The following is a 15,914-nucleotide window of genomic DNA, read 5'->3' on the forward strand; positions in this document are numbered from 1 at the left end:
CAAAAGCACATATAGGATAGTCAGAGGATTCAAACCTGATTTCAATAAACAGATCAATTGATACATAAGTATATGCCTAGGTCAAGTATGTGGCTATTATTTTGCATAAAAATAATTTAAGTTGTATGGTAATCATTTAATTAATTTGTATGTTACAACGGCATCTATAAGATATACATTTTATATATTTTTGCAGTGACGGATCCAGGATTTTTTGGTGTTTGAGATATCTAATTTTCAGACATGGAGCAAACTCCAAACATTTGTATGTTTAGACTTATGTCAAATAATGAGGCTTCGCAAAAAAAAGCGGCGATTTGAGGCTGGGAACAAAAAAGCCCTATGACTTCCTCCCCTAGCTTCCAATCATCGCAATTTTTTGCAAAACCTCATTATTTGACATAAGTATAAACATACAAATGTTTGGAGTTTGCTCTATGTCTGGAAGTTAGCTATCTCAAACACCAAAAAAATCCTGGTTCCGTCACTGGTTTTTAGTATCGTGAATTTAAACAAAAGAATGCGCTTGGAGATTGTAAAATATTTCAATATTAAACCTCAATATGGACAAAAATGTTGATAAGTGTTGTTACGGTTTGCTTAACGTTATCTACATCAACGCTAACTAGGAACGAGTTAGTCTAGTAAATTTTGCAAAATTCGACAGACGTAGTGATTTTTCATTTTTCGTTATTCGAATTTTATATCTTTATTGCAATTGCAATCGCATCTCTTATAATCGGAATGTCTTAAATTAATGCGCAACGATTCAAAGAAACGATTTAAAAATATTTTATTTCTTAAATGAAAAAATGTTGGTTCACTGAAACAGTTGCAAGGGTTTTAAACAATCTTTACATTAGTTATATTAAATTCACAGATTATCCAATAAATAGCAGTATTTTTTGTCATTTTTGTAAGTTAAATATAGTTATTTTAATTTCTAACTTTATTTAATTTGAAAATTCCGTATATTAAGTGTTTCTGTTTTTATGTCAATATTGATTTTTATAAATTGGAAACTTTTAAAAAATTTTTAACAAATTAAAATCCTTATAAATATAAAAAATGAAAAACCTTACATCTATCTTGCCATATGATAAAAGAAAAAATATTAAAATTTATGTTAAAATTTTATAAAATATTTTGAAAAATAATAGGCTATCTATTATTTTTCAAGAGTTATGCCATTGCAAAAAAATTTTAAGTTTGTAATAATTTTATTTTGCTTTTTTATTTGGCATGTTTACATTCTTATAATTTATACAAATATACATCGGTATCCCAATTACTTTTTTAAAACAAACTTTTAAAAAAAGTTTGCACAAATTTCACAAATGGTTTGGCAAATCAAAAATGTGTTTATAATCAAGAGAGTACTCAGAAGTTAGCTGGAGTACTGGATGATGCCCAAAACACTGGATTATATAAACATTTTTATTACTTGTTTAATTACATGGATCAACAAATTATTAATTAAATACAAAATTTGTAAAATACTTTTTTACACTCTTAAAACACTTAAGTATTTTTAATGTATTATAAACATTGTTTAATACATTGTAAACATTTCTAAAAAGTATCAAAATAAATTTGGTAATTTAAAAAAACAGGATTAAAGGTTTATTATATTTCTCCTGAACTTGGTTTTTTTGTTAATCAGCAGACATTGTTTTGTTTCAAAAATTTTGTTCAATGCTCAAAATAAGGTTTGTTTACTATTGCTGTTTTGTTAAGTATCGTTATAACCTAGTGTTGGGTACATAAAATAGAATTATCTACTCTAGATAATACTGCAGATAAAGTTAATAAATCTAAAATCTGGAGTAGCTTAAAAGATAGTGTTAAACAAGAAATAATTTTTGAATACTTGTCTGTGTAGTTATTAGGGTGCTCTAAGGAGTCCTTATGGTCTATGATGAGTATATCTGTCGTAGGGAAATGATGAAATCCGTAATTTTATCAAGTCACACAAAATGATAAAATCACAGCGCTGTGAGGTCATTTCTTTATAGAAAGTAAGTGATTTGATTAAACCCCTGAACAGTTATAGTATAATAATGAAATAAGCAAGCCATGCTCTTGCTTTCCTTATTCAACGCCGGGATTAAAAGTTTCAAGTCTTCTTGTTTTTGTTTTGTTTTGTAACACAAGAACCCCTTCTACTGTAATTTTGATACTATTTTTTTAAATGGTTTTTAGATTTTGAATTATATTTGATGACTGATAATTGCTGAAAGTCATTATTGTTTTGTATGTTGTTGAAAAATGGGTTCAGACATAGACAAAAATCAAACTCTGAATAAATTTGTATCTGAAACAAAATTTAATGAAACTAAAAGGGCGTTTTTGAATAAGCGGAATAATAAGGAAAAGCTTTATGGACTCCTGAAAGGATATAAGAAGCTATTACAGCCTTTCTTTGAAAATATCAGCTGATTTTTTTGAAAATATCAGCTGAAAAAATGAGTGATGTTTCTATGAAGAAATTTAAAGATGTATTAGTGGGTTCAACAATTTTGGTTGATGTACCTAAAGTAGATAGAGATTAGATAGAAATAACATTGTAGGGATTGTGTTAAAATTTAAAAACAGTTTATGTCAAATTGGAACCTCAGTTTGAATAATAAAAATTTTTTTAAAAGTTTTGAATAAATAATTTGTGTTTAATGACTGTTGTTGTATTAGTTACCTTCTCTACATTTAATAATGCATGGTTTACTATATAAATACTTTTAATATCTGAACAATATTTTTTCATCATTTCACTAAAATAGTTCAGGGATTTGATCAAATCACATACTTTTTTTTAGGGAAATGACCTCACAGCACTGTGATTTTAACATCTTGTGTGATTTGACCAAATCTCTTAGGGATTTGATCAAATCACAGGTTTCATCATTTCTGATTTCATCATTTTTGCAACATATACAGTCTTATTACAAAGCCGGGCAGAAGTACATTTAACTAAGTATGGGCATTTGGCGGTCCATTAAAAACTGTTATTTTCCATTGCGTTAAAAAGCGGAGTTTTTGTTAAAATCTGTTCCGTTAAAAGTTATTACCTGTAATTTTCTGTTAATGACTGTTAATTTATTTTAATGGCTGTTAAATTCTGTTAGCAACCATTAATTAAAAGGTACTGCAAAGCAGATATTTTTTTAATAATAAAACAAAACAGGTTTTTAAACTTTTTTAGTCATTGTTTCTAGAAAAAAAAAGAGTTTCAAAAAAAAATGAGAAAGCCATCAGTTTAAAGCTGAATTAAAACAATATGAGGGAAGTAAATTCCAGAATTTTTTTAATGCAAAATGTTCTCTCCATGTTTTTTCAATAAAATCTAGATGATCTCTGCTGCCAACCATGTTCTCTTTTTCCACACAGTGAATTAACTCTTTCAATTTCTTTTTTAAAATCTTTGGAAATAAAATCACTCCAAGGAATATTCCCAGCTATACATCTGACATATGAAGCTTGTAAATGCAAGCATCCTGTCACCGGATAGTGTCCAATGAGTTTACCTAACTGGCTGAAAAGCTGTGATCGCATGACTGCATTAAAAGATTTGAATTATACCAAATTGTTCAACTTCTATATCAGTTCCCCATTTTTATTTCTTTTTTTAAATTTTCAATCTTAAAATACGTCCTTTTTTGAGATCTTCTGTAGGTACATTGTAATCCAAAATTACATTGTAATCCAAATTTATACAGATACTTCGCTACATTTTCCACAGTTTCTACACTTTCATTAACAAAATATATCATCAATATAGTTATCACATGCTTTCTTCACATTTGGGTTTACATTAAGCCAGTGGCAAAAAATTGTGTTCATTATTGTTGGAGCCACATTGATGCCAAAATGCATTCTGGTAAAACAATACTCATTTATAATAATTGTTTTATATTGCTAAGGTATGCTTTTTTAATAATAAGAATTTTTGCATTTTTCTTTTTTTCCAATGACACAATTTCATAGCAAATGTCTGCATTTGCTGTGTGACAATTTACAAATTCATTGAGTGCTTGGAAGTCTATTCATTAATTTTTTTCTATCAACTACTTTTCTATTCTTGGTTCATCTTGTATTCACAATTGGTATTATTAATTGCAAGCTCTTTATTCCAGTTCTGTGATGCCTTCTACTTTTTCATGTCAACCTTTTCTGTCAACCTTTTCTGTCCTGATGCTTTATTTTGTTTATTTCATTCTTTTTACTTCTTGTGACTGCCTCACATTTTGATCTTTTTACTTCTTGTGACTGCCTCACATTTTGTTCTTTTCACTTCTTGTGACTGCCTCACATTTTGTTCTTTTTACTTTTTGTGATCGCCTCACATTTTGTTCTTTTAACTTGTGACTGCTTCACATTTAATTTTTTAAACTTCTTGAGGCTGCCTTACATTTAATTTTGTTCTTTTTACTTCTTGTGACTGCCTCACATTTTGTTCTTTTTACTTTTTGTTGTATTTATAACACCATATTTTATTTCGTTTATTTTGTTTTCATTTTTACTTACTGTAGTAATGGCACCATGTTTTATTTCATTTGTTTTGTTCTCTTTATTTCTTTTTGTAGTGATGGCAACTTATTTCACCCTATTACATGCTAACATTTGGTTTTTATCACCATAGATGACGGCTCCTCCAAATTTTTCAATTGCAACCATTCCAAAAATCAAATCCAAATGGTTTTTCTTTAACAACTAAAGAATCAACCAGTGTATTCCATCAAATTCTAATATGATTATCGTTTCACCTTGTATCTTGATCTTGTCACATTGTTATACAAGTCAATTACTACACATATGCAGAAACAGTACAGAGCCCGATTAAAAATAACAAAAAGCTTGAAAATGTACAACGTAGATCAACTAGGATAAACCACTGAGAGGCATGATTTATAAAGAAAGAAAAAAAATATTAGGTATGCCTTTGTTACAAGAATAAAAAAGGAGTTATTTGATAGATTTAAGGTATCAAGTTTAACTGATTATACTTATTTTGAAGTTGAATCTTGAGGTTCTACAACAATAATCACACATTATTGTACAATAAAATGCCATCATAAAATAAAAGGCTCCATCAATAGTTTACTTATGTAGGTTGCAGTACAGTATCACAAAATGCAATTGATTTTGCAAACAAGATGATGTTTAAAAGTAAAATAGGCAAAGTTTAAATAACAAAAAATATCAAAATTGTTTAATGAAATTTTACATTTAAATGGTGTTAAATTTGAGTCAAAGTTATACATAGTTTTACTCCTTAAATAAAAATATTTTGTACAGTTTTTATTATGATATATACACTCTTGTTACTGATTCCTTAATGCTGTAAAGATGACTTTTTTTATTACTGTTGCAATAAAGTTTATAAAGAAATTCTTTAATAAAATTTCTTACCTTAAAATTTTTTAATTTTTAACAATTTTTTCTAGAACGTTTAAGTTGTTACTTGGATATATTTGTCACTTACTATAAGCACTCATTAGGTCTGGATAATATACATATTTCTTTAGCTTCCCTAGCTTATCTTAGCTTATCAATAATGCATAAATTTTATAGATGCAAATGGTTGCTAAAATTGAATTTACATGTATTATATTTTAATATATATAATAGTATTAGTAACCTTTTTTTCAGACTGCTCAGCACAAAATTCAGACAAATATTTATTAGTACAGTGAGTAAATAGTTACAATTAAATGAGTTTGAAACATTACTTAGCACTTCATAGTTTATTTGATCATCAGATGATACAAAACCACTGTAGCTACAAAAAAATTAATTTCTGATTAACTTTAAGTTTCATGCTTATATGGCAATCATCAGCCATTAAATACCTATTCAATATTATTCAATGGCTGATGACATTATATATATATATATATATATATATATATATATATATATATATATATATATATATATATATATATATATATATATAGTATTATCATTTTATTTATTAATTGTATATATACATATTTTAGGAACGATATGATGTTAAAGTTGAGTATATAAAATAATTTTATTTTAGAGTAAATGGAAACAGATGTAAATTCGTTTGATATAGTAGATGCCCATATTACTCGAAAGACACGTAATGTTTCTGCAAACAAAGCTAATATTGTTGATAACTTTGTTGCTGTTGTATCTATTACAACATTCTTGATTGATATTGTGACAGATGCTTTAGTTGCTAAGCAATACTTTGAAACTAAGAAATGGATATGGTTTGGGTTAAATTTAACTTTTATTATCGTTCCATCTATACTAATGCAATTATTTTCTTCTAAATGGCATCACGACGATAGAGAAAAACAAGGATGGCTTTCAATTATATTACATTTATTACAATTAGCACCAATTGAAAGGTAATATTTTTTACGAAGAAAAAAATGTTTTATACAATAGTTTACTTATTTACACTGCAAGGAGAAAAACCTTGTGGAACATGAGTACAAGTTCTGCTTTTACCATTTAGGGCTTATAATGTTGGCTATTATTAATTGCAATAATAATGTCTATTGTTCTTTTTGTCAAAGTTGTTCTTAAAATTACTTATACTTTTTTGCAGTACTGTCAAATCATTTAAGTTATTCCATTGATTGAGAACTCTATTGGTGAAAAAATTGTTTCTCTGAACACAGTTTTTGACAATTTCACGATGTAAGTGTTTACGAAGCCTATTTGTGAAACAATAACTTGTGTGTTGAGCATCTTTAGATCATGTTTTTTGAGTTAACATGATCTAAATTTTTAACAAATTTATACTGTTGTTTTCTGCCTGCACATGTTCTTTTGTCTTTCAAAGTGATTAGCTTAAGAATTTATAATCTCTTTTTATAATGTAAGATCATTTATGTAGATGGTAAACAACAGGGGCCAAGTACACTACCCTGTATTTACGCCTCAAGTTTCTGTGGTCCAATATAAAAAGCTTTTTCTAAGCACAACATGTTGCCTGTTTGCTTGAGAGTTATTGTGACTTCATCTATTGTTTCCATTAAATTGATAATGCAACTTTTATTGCAAATAAATCTGTGTTGTACTTTGGCTATGAATTTGTTTAAGTAAAGGTGATTCATTATGCTTGCTTGGTAAATTTGCTCCAAAACTTTTCGTTGAATTGAAGTCACGGACACTGATAGATTGCCACTCTTATGTAATGGTGTAACATTGCCTAATCTCCACATGTCTGGCAAATTTCCACATATCAGGGATTACTCCTTCTTGCATAGAGCTTGAAAATATCATAGACAGTGGCTTGAAAAGCTCTACATGCTTTTGATACCCAAGGGTGAACTCCATTAACTCCTGGAGCTTTATTATTGTCTAAGCTTAGTAGACATTTACTAATATCCTTAATTTACAGTAAAGGAATCCTTACATTTGCTGATGTGCGAGTCTCAAAATGTAGTGCTTAATGAATATTGTTAATGTCTGTTCCAGAGTTATATACTATGTCATCAGCATTAGTCATTGAGTTTATTGGCTTCACATAACCGTATAATTGCTTTTTATTTGTGTTGTCATGTAAAATATATTTCTCATAATATAAATTTTTTTAAACTCTTTTTACTTCTTTCTGCACTGCCTATTAATGTTATATGGTTTATAATTGTTGATAAAGAAAACTATTTTTGAACAAGTTTACTGTACTTTTGCTGTACATAGTTAAAACAAAATATTTTCTGTGATATTTGTTTTTTTTTATTTACAAACTGAATTTTAAAAGCAGATGACCTTTCAAAATTTTATTGTAAATTTATGCAATAACATTTAGTTTTTAACTTTATTGTAGGTATTTTCTTGCATTTTGGTATGGTGGAAAGACTTTGTTAAAAAAAAATTTGAATGAAAATGATTACAGGCTATATTTAACTAACTGGCGAGATGCAACAATGTTGCGGCTTGTAGAAACATTTCTTGAGTCTGCACCTCAAGTGGTATTGCAGTTATATGTTTTATCACAACTAAATAGAGCTATAGATTTGAATAAAGATTGGATTACTGTCCTTGCTGCAGTAGTTTCTTTAATATCATTGGCTTGGTCAATTGTTTCTTATACCCATGCTTTGCGTTTGTGTGCACGTGAGAATGGACTTTCTCTGTGCGGATACATATTTCAAGTAATTTATAGACTTAGCATGATTGCTTCTAGAATAGTTGCAATGGTCTTATTTGCATCTGAGTACAAATGGGCATTGTTTGTGGTAATATTTGTGCATTGGCTTTGCATGTTCATATGGCTTCACTTTCAAAACACCAACTTTTGTTATAGTTCAAACAACATTAGACGAATTTTTTATGAGTACACTTTCATAAGTGTTTTGGCTTTTGTGTATGTATTTTGTTTTATAAATGCAAAAAAGGGAATGACAAGACAACGTGTTAAGTTATATTATATACTTTTTTTTGTTGAAAACTCACTTATGATTGCAGCTTGGTACCCTTCACGTAAAACAACTTTTGGTATTTTGGAATATGGAAGCTTAAGTATCGTTTGGGGTGCGTTTATTTTAGGATTAGTAAGTATGTTACTCTACTACAAATTTTTCCATCCTAATGTGGATGTCACAGCTGGTTGGCTTTGTTGTAGTATATTTCAAAAAAAGTCTAGCTCTCTTCCAGTCTCTGATAAAGAGAATGGTTTACATGTAGGAAATTCAAAAACTATTTATGCAATTCCGAATTTGCCACAAGTTGAAAGGAAGTTTTCTATTGGAGTTGAGTTATCTCCTCGAATGGATATTCCTTCTTTTGCATTTCCAACTTGTTCTGAAGAAGAGGAAGTTTATAGATTTTCAAAAGTATCAAATAAGGTTTATAAAGTTGAAGATTTGCAAAAGCAAAGTCTTCAATTTGAAAAGTCGAGTAATCAGAGTATTGAGTTTTATATTTAATTTATATTTGATTATAAGCGTTTCTAAAGTCAACTAAAACTTTTAGTTTTCCATCATAATATATGTATTTATATTAATAATTATATTTCCGGCAATTTTAACATTATGCAAATATTAAGTTTTGTATATAGCAAGCAAGTTTTATATTAAAAATTTTGATCGAAAAAGTTTTAAATAAATTATTAATCTATCTTTAAGTTATTTATCTTTAAAATTGAACCCATACACTCTGTAGATGACGTAATATTTGTTGTGACATCGGAAATGTCATTTTCTAATCGGTGCTTGTTTAATTTTTTAAAACTTTGAACAAACGTTCTTTTCAAAAAATTATTTTCTTTGAAATAACGTGTAAAAGCTCCTGGATAAAATAAACTCGCATCTCTTGCTAGTTGAAAATTTTTAATTTGCAGTCAAGCATTTTTATGAATTTTCTATTCAACTTTATGATGATTTTTATTTTCTAATTATTGGTAAATGTGGTTGTGAAGTGTTAAAGCGCGTGTACTGTAAGCGAGAGGTTCAGTGTTCAAACCACTTATCTCTTTAAAAACTGGATAGATTGCCTGTATAATAACTGAAACCAATTACTTTAACTTTTTTTCCCAATTATGAAAATAACTGGATATCGCATCTTTTTTTTTTTTTTTTTTTATATGATTTAATCCCAACCAGAAAAAAAGAGCAAGAAAAACGACTTAAAAAACTGTCACTTGTACTGGAAAACATGAATTCGGAAGAGAAAATCAAATCAAATACGTGCGATGAAGGAAACCAAATGAATAAAAGTTTTTAGAGTATGAAGAGCAAATATATTATACGGATGTGATTTTCCTGAATGACGATTAACTTCGATTGGTGAAGTTAAACGAATTCGTTTAACTTCACCAATCGAAGTTAAACGAACTTCACTGGTGCTTACTCTCGAGTCCTTAATAAACGTCCCAACCCGTTTATTAATTTTTGGATATTTTCCCCACCCACCCTAAGCTTGTTAAGACCCCCTTCCCCGTTTAATAATTTTTACTTGTTATCAACAAAAAAATTGTATCTCAAAACCAAAAGAAAAAAAATTCAGTGAAAATCGGTCCATAATGTTAGAAAATAATTTCAGTCACCGATAAAACAAAACTTTCAGTGTAAACTGGCTTTAAAAATCGTCGACTTAAGGGGGAAACCCCCTCTAAATTTACCCAAATTTTATAAAAAATATTTTTATCTATTTATGCATTTTAATGTATGCAGAATTCAAAATTATATGTTTATTTACTGATTTTAATCATTAAATCCTTCAAGTTTAGCATTTTTTTAAGGTACCTTAATTTATACCATATATAAATTTATACCATAGCAACGGTGTAACCTCATTAAAAATCCTAATAACTTATGTGTATTTTTAAATAGCTGCAGTAAAATGCTTGGTTTGGCTTCTTTACTTATCCAGCGAGCGAAAAAAGTCTGGTTTATCAAGTCAGATTACAGTTCTCTGTTATTCTGAAGCTTTTTAAATTGTCAATTTTCTTAATTTTTTAAAAAAATGGTAAAAAAAGGAGGAGAGGTTTCTTAGGGAAGAAATTTAACAGTCTTGATATAGAAAATATTGAAATGGAGTTAAATGATAATCCTTCTGTAACAATTTTGATTGATTCAAATAATACAACTGTCAATAATAACTCTGTAAATAACGAATCTGGATTAAATTTATTTTCTACATTTGTATCTGCGAAGAAGGTAAAGCCAATTAAATGTTTCAGAGCTTTTACAAGAATGAAAATATTTGGATATAGGATTATAGATTGCTCTATATTATCTGATATATTTAATGCTTTAGCATGCGCATGCTAAAGCATTTGAGGGCATATGCCCTCAATGTGGCGAGTTTTCATCCTTGTCATTGTCCGAAAAAATGACAAAAAAGGACTTGCCTCAAAGTTACTTATCAAGTGCTTTCACTGCAAATATGAAAATGAGTTTTATACTTCAAAACAATGTAACAGAGGATATGATATTAATTGTAGAACAGTATACACAATTTGTGCACTTGGACAGGGACATTCTGGTATAAAAATATTCACCACTTTAATGAATATGCCACAACAAATGACTCAAAATAATTATGATAAGTTAGCTGTGAAAATAGGTGCTGTCACACAAAAAGTTGCTGAAGATACAATGTTTGATGCAGTAGCAGAATTGCGTAAACATATTGCTAATGATGAAGTTTTTGATATTGGTGTGTCGTGTGATGGTACTTGGCAGAGAAGAGGCTTTTCATCATTAAACAGTGTCTTTTCTGCATTGTCAATGGACACTGGAAAGGTTTTGGATGTCGAACCAATGTGCAGGTTCTGCAAAGGTTGCTTTTTAAAGAAAGATCTTTTAAAAGCAAACCCTACAGCCTATGCCCAATGGAGGAACTCTCACATTTGTAAAAACAATTACAAAGGATCTGCAAGCGGTATGGAGACCACTGGTGCAAAACGTGTGTTTTTAAGATCTATTGACAAGTACAAATTGCGATATGTGAATTTTTTAGGAGACGGGGACAGTAAAAGTTTCATTAATGTCATAGATACTATTAGGCAAAATGCTGGAAACTTAGCAGGTATGAAGGCAAGCGTATTGGCTACATTATTTCATGTTGCATCTTCCAAAACAAATAACTTGCACTTTCCTCACTGTCCTACCAGCATCAATAGTTGGTGCAAGTTCAACTTTGATAAACCAAATAAAACCAACACTTACAAACCGGGTCCAGGTCTTCCAATGAACATAATTTTGAAAATTAGACCTATTTTTGAGGATCTTAGCAAAGATTCAGAACTAAAAAAATGTTTACATGGGAAAACTCAAAACGCAAATGAATCGTTCAACAGTATGATTTGGGACCGATTACCGAAGACCAGATATGTGTCACTCGATAATTTGAAATTTGGTGTATACGATGCGGTAGCAAATTTTAGTAATGGTATGAAAGCTTCAGTGTTTTGAACAATTAAATATGTTACCAGGTGCTTTCATGGGTAAAGGTTCCAATAAAATAAACAATAAAAGAATAAAACTATCTAATTATAGAATGAATGAAAAGAATAAGTTGAGGCGACAGTTAAAATAGAGCAAAAAAAAAATTTTTTAATGACAATAATTTGGAAAAAGAGGGTAAAAATTATGAACCAGGAGGATTTTAAATGTTTTTTAGATTTAATGAAGTTAATGATTGCTTTTTTATACATTTTTTGGTATTATTTAATGAAAAAAATTATTAATTTATTTTTTTCTCAGTATGAAGTATTTAAGACGCCGCCCAACATTGCTCACCAACCATTCAAGAGTCGTTTCTAAAATTTTCAGTGGTTGTTTATTAACTGGTATAGAGTGTTTTAAGTTGAATAGTTTTTTTGTTTTTTTTACACCTGCTGTTTATGCTGTTTTAGTACCATATTATTGAATATTGGACTTCGACTTCAAAATACCTAATTTTATATTCGTAAAAAAAAATTCTGTTCAACTTAAAACACTCTTCTACTCTATATAAACACCAAATAAAAATTTCAACTTGGGTTATTTTGCTCCCTGCCCACAATATTGGCCGGCGTGAAACCTGTTTTTGCTGTTTTTTTGGTAATTTTTTATGGTTTCCATAGCAACATGTTACCTTTTTTTTTTTTGTACTTTTTTCTTATTTTTTTTATATATGCTACTGATCCGACAAATTTTTTTTTTATAAAAATTGATTTTAAAATTAGAGGGGGTTTCGATTTGCTAAAAATGAACTTTTAGTTTATTTCTCACCAAAGCTTTGGTTTTACTTTTTTTTAATTATTTTTTTGGTTTAAATCCTATAATTAAAACCATAGATAGCTTTGGTTTTAATTATAGGATTTAATATGCTGAATATAAGTTTTATACTTTGCAAAGTGTAAAACTTATATCAGCATATTAAATCCATATGAAATCATGATAAAACAGCTGTTAGAAAATGCGCATTTGACCGCAAGCCACGTTTGAATAGTTTTATGTGTGTTTTGTAACAAATATTGGTTCGGATTTATAAATTAAAACTTTTTATAAAAAGTATTTATATTGTAACATGGCGTCAGATCGGAAATTTTCAAGAACTGGCCGAGATAAATACAGTTTAGAAGAAAAAAATGCTTTGGGAAAACTTTGTAAAAGTTACAAAAAAGAGTATGATTTATCAGTTGCTGAAAAATTTCAAATAGCAAACTTCAGTGAAAAAAAAACGAAACACGTTAATACATTGCCACGCGAAGGATACCTTGCAAGAGCTGTGAGAGAGTTTTATTCTGACCTTAAAGACATTAAACATGATAACCCCAACTTAAAAAAAGTCCTAAAACAAGGGAAAATATGTCTAAACCAAGTCGAGACAAATGAAGATGCTGTAACTGCTCCTCCAAGCAAATCAAAGTATTGTCAAGTAGGTGAAGGACAAAAATTAACTACCCCAGATGTCAGACAACTTTTATTTAAGTGGTTTGTAGACATCCGTGGAACCCTTAAAGCATGTTTAGCCAGGAGAATGTTTACAGCGCAACTCAAAATTTTTTATAAACAGAAGCTTGCCCAACAACCAAGAGAGGTGCCAGAGGATAAGAAAATTATTTTCTCCAACCATTGGGTAAATAACTGGATGAGTGAGCATGGTGTCAGTCTGCGCCATCCTAACAAACGCTTTCAAATAATGCAGGTCGACCGTGAAGAAAAAATATTTGAGTACCTGAAAAACATTTGGACTTTACGTAAATACTTTATTGAAAATTTTGGAGTTGATCCACCTGTGCTAAATGGTGACCAAATGCCACTCCATCGGAATGAAAGTTCTAGCCAAAAGACCTTGAACTTTACTGGACAAATACGTCAAAGAAAATTATTCTCTTTCAAGAGAACAAATTACGGTTTACACTCAAATTTGCAGTAACCCTAAAGTCTCACTTAAACCAGAATTTGTGTTTAAAGACAAAGGTGTTCGGGTAAAACCTAATCTTCCGCAGGATGTAAAGTTTCAATGGGCACCTAAATCCTACCAATTGGAACATATGCTGAGTACAATAGCTAATTTACCAAATAGGCACAATATTTTTACACATCAAAATTACGGGATTTATGTGCTAGATGGTTATAGTGTGCTCATAATGCCAGAAATCAAAGCTGTATTACTGAAGAAAAGCTATATTTACGTTGGAATAGGTGGTGGTGTTACATGGGATGTCCAAATTAACGATACAGATTTCCACAGGCCTTTAAAAGTTAAATATCGAGAGTTGGAACAAAACCTTATGATGGAGCAATTAAAACTTGACCCTAAAAATATTCCACAGCCATCCAGGGATTAAATGATGCAAATGCTGTTAGAAAGTTGTAATTCGTTGGAGATTGATGTTACTAGTTGATTTAAGGCATTGTGGGTAACCAATTCTTTAGACGGAAGCAAGGATTATCTTGTTTTGGAAAGAGTTTTTGCCTTAGTGGGAGAAAAGCTTCAAGCATTTCGAAAAAACCTGATGCTTACCCCAAGCCCAAGAAACTTGAAAGATCTCCAGGGGCTAATTACACCTCCAATAGAAGTGAAACGAATGCAAGGATACAAAATTTGTGAAACAGAGTTGTTAGATCAGGGAGATGAATTATTTGATTGTGAAGGTGAAAAATTATTTATAAATCAACACGATGAGGAGCATCAGACAGACAAGGAAAACAATACAAATGTGGAAACAGGTGCTATAGAAAATCAAGATGAAAAAAATCGAGTTAATTTAAATACCGTTAGCTTATCCAAGATTTTGTAAGGTAATTTATGTTGAGGCAATAATGATTTAATAAAAATGCTGTTTTCATTGATGAATTAGGAAAACTCATAAGTAATGAAGAAACATCTACCCAATTTATTCCACATCTTACAAGATTTAAACGGAGCTACATAACATCCACTATACCCTCATCTCCCCTATACCGTACATTTTTTTATATTAGCAAACTAGGACTCAGAAAATTAACTTTTTTATTTTATTTTTTTTATTTGTCATTTGTTCAAAAATATGTAGTATTAATAAGTTTTAATTGTGATAAATTACATAACCAAACTTACATAACCAAACTTACATAACCAAAATTACATAACCAAACTTACATAACCAAAATTACATAACCAAACTTACATAACCAAAATTACATAACCAAACTTTACTAAATTAATTTTTTTTTTTTAATGCGAAAAAACCTTGAGATAACATGTATTACAATAACAGAAAGAAAAAACTTATTCTATAAATATACACCAATTTTAAAACAAGTCTCCCCAATTTTTAAACAAGAATGCAAGCAGAACCGAGCCAGTTATTGACCAGTCTCACTAACATAGGTACCCTGCAAAATTATAGAGGATATTGTACAAAAAAATCATAAATCACTGTCTTAGCATTAATCTAATATCCAAAGAACAGCACGGATTTCTTCATAGAAAGGATGCATATCGAACTTACTTGAAACTCGGGATATACTAACAGAAGCAATGCATCAAGGTTACGCCGCTGACATTATCTTCACTGACTTTGCGAAAGCCTTTGATAAAGTTCCACACGTCAGACTTTTACACAAACTTAAAGCCTATGGTATAAACGGATTGGTCTTGGACTGGATAGCAAACTGGCTAACAAACCCTTGTCAACGGGCTGTAATTAGCAAGCACAAATCTAAATGGAAATATGTAACAAGCAGGGTAACCCAAGGCTCTGTGCTCGGTCTGCTTCTTTTTATCTTAAATATAAACGATCTGCCGGACTATATTACTCATCACATAAAGACTTATGTCGACAATTGAAAAATACTCGCAGTTCTAAAATCTGAGGAGGACAAAAGAACCTTACAAATTGACATAGATAACTTAGTAGATTGATCGCATAAATAAAATATGCCTTTCAACTTCAATAAGTGTAAAGTTATGCACGTCGGGCGTGGTAACTCCATATCTATTCAAAATTG

At 29.7% G+C, this 15,914-nt stretch overlaps 1 protein-coding gene across 3 annotated transcripts; it reads left to right on the forward strand.

Moving 5' to 3' along the window:
- Positions 1-640: 640 nt before the first annotated feature.
- LOC100205924 (XK-related protein 6) lies at positions 641-9,109 on the forward strand. Of its 3 annotated transcripts, none has more exons than XM_065813782.1 (3): positions 641-916; positions 6,044-6,380; positions 7,811-9,109. In XM_065813782.1, exons 2-3 carry the CDS (start codon positions 6,049-6,051, stop codon positions 8,910-8,912), a joined length of 1,434 nt encoding a protein of 477 aa, XP_065669854.1. In that variant the 5' UTR covers positions 641-916; positions 6,044-6,048; the 3' UTR covers positions 8,913-9,109. The 3 variants fall into 3 exon arrangements, with proteins under 3 accessions (XP_065669854.1, XP_065669855.1, XP_065669856.1); XM_065813783.1 differs by lacking the exon at positions 641-916 and adding an exon at positions 1,619-1,709; XM_065813784.1 differs by lacking the exon at positions 641-916 and adding an exon at positions 3,188-4,928.
- The last annotated feature ends 6,805 nt before the right edge of the window (positions 9,110-15,914 follow it).

Source organism: Hydra vulgaris, chromosome 12, assembly GCF_038396675.1.
Source record: "Hydra vulgaris chromosome 12, alternate assembly HydraT2T_AEP".
Lineage (NCBI taxonomy): Eukaryota > Metazoa > Cnidaria > Hydrozoa > Anthoathecata > Hydridae > Hydra > Hydra vulgaris.